Source organism: Lycium barbarum, chromosome 2 (assembly GCF_019175385.1).
Source record: "Lycium barbarum isolate Lr01 chromosome 2, ASM1917538v2, whole genome shotgun sequence".
In the NCBI taxonomy this organism is placed as follows: Eukaryota; Viridiplantae; Streptophyta; class Magnoliopsida; order Solanales; family Solanaceae; genus Lycium; species Lycium barbarum.
Window position 1 is genome coordinate 55650445 of NC_083338.1, and position 1525 is coordinate 55651969.

General features: G+C 32.1%; 1 protein-coding gene across 1 annotated transcript; it reads left to right on the top strand.

Annotated features, from left to right (window-relative positions):
* The first annotated feature begins 388 nt into the window (after positions 1-388).
* Positions 389-1525, top strand: LOC132628584 (uncharacterized). The gene is made up of 2 exons (XM_060344352.1): positions 389-1033; positions 1415-1525. Exons 1-2 carry the CDS (start codon positions 695-697, stop codon positions 1523-1525), a joined length of 450 nt encoding a protein of 149 aa, XP_060200335.1. The 5' UTR covers positions 389-694.

Consider the following 1525-nt stretch of genomic DNA (forward strand, 5'->3'; position numbering starts at 1 on the left):
AGGCAGGTAGAATTTGCATGGACAGTTTAGGCAGAATTTGCAAATTTGCATGGACAGATTTGTAAAATTCTGTGTTGCGACTTTTTTTTATTGAGCTGGAATTCGAACCCATAATCTCGGGGTATTAGGCGAAGGGCAAAACTTAAAGACCACCGATTTGAAGGGAAAAATTAAAGACCACCGCAAACGAAGGCCAATCTGAGCAAAAAATAAAAATAAAATAAAAAAAAGAAGGAAAATTTACTGGACATAACTACCTCTAAGACTTATTTATTAATAATAGCTACCTTTTATTTTATTTATTTTTAGTAGCTTAAATTAATTTCAAAATTACCAGTTGTAACTGATCTACAAGCCGTCTGTATTTCCCCTAAACTTACGGCCCATGTTTCCCAATAACTCCCAATCTCTTCTCTTTTCAAATTAATTTCTCTCCCATCTTCAATATTTTCAACCGTATTATACGCCCATTATCTATCATCATTATTAGCACGATTCCATCTTCCTTAATCGTTACCCACACAGTATAGGTAACGAATTTTGATAATTTATTAGAATTTTTTTACTTTCTTTGTTGTATTTCTCTATATTTATTCTTATATTTCATCGTTTTCTTTGTTTCTTTTCATTCCTTTTTTTTCTGTTTTCAGCTATTGTTAAGAGTGTTTAAAACAAGATCTAATTCTCCATTTTAATGGCAGAAAGAGATACTCCAAGCAGGAATACTCGAGGTAGTCCTGATGTTTATGATGGTCCTAGTTTCTCTTTGGGATTTTCACAAAAACAACTTGCAATTGCAGGAGAATCTGCTAAAATTGCTGCTGAGAGAAGAAGCAAGAAGATTCATGACCCATCAAGGATGCGTCAACTTCAACCAACTGAAGTTGCAAAACCGAGCAAGCGAAAAGATGATGTACCAGTCAAAAAAGGTTCTAAAGTTGCTCAACAAAATAAGAGAAAAGTAACCAAGCCTTTTTCCGACGTTAAGGGTAAAAAGGTTGTTAAAGATGTAGATCTGGAAGAGGATGAACAGGTATTGATGAATTTTTTCGATTTTGTTGTTTTGTATTTCACTATATTTCTGTATATTTCAACATAATTGGATATGCAATTCAGTATATTTCTGTGTATTTAATAAAATGTATATGTGCATCAACTGTAGTTTATATCATATGCAACATAACTGTGGTAGCTGTGTTCGTAGTTAACTGTATTTCATTATAATTCTATATATTTCACAAGTACGTATGTTTACTATTCTGTACTTATTTATTTTAAAAGCTGTGTTAGTTGTCTTATGCAATTTTGTTTTTGTGTATATTTTTGTTGTATATATATGTGTTAATTTTGTTTTCTGTGTCTATGTTTTATACAATTGTTTCTGTCTTAACTCAGTGTTGCATTTTTATTTTAGGAAACTAAATTCTATGTTAAGAGTCATCCTGAAGAGGCTCCATCGATGCAACGGTACACGAATATTCTCAAGAGTAAGCTAACTGTTCCACAGTTAGAGATCCTTGGGTAA

What these genes read in the sequence shown, in the direction of transcription:
- LOC132628584 (XM_060344352.1), top strand. Translation starts at nt 695, where the DNA reads ATGGCAGAAAGAGATACTCCAAGCAGGAATACTCGAGGTAGTCCTGAT. An exon ending in ATCTGGAAGAGGATGAACAG is followed by an intron (nt 1,034 to 1,414) that starts GTATTGATGAAT and finishes TTTTTATTTTAG; the next exon opens with GAAACTAAATTCTATGTTAA.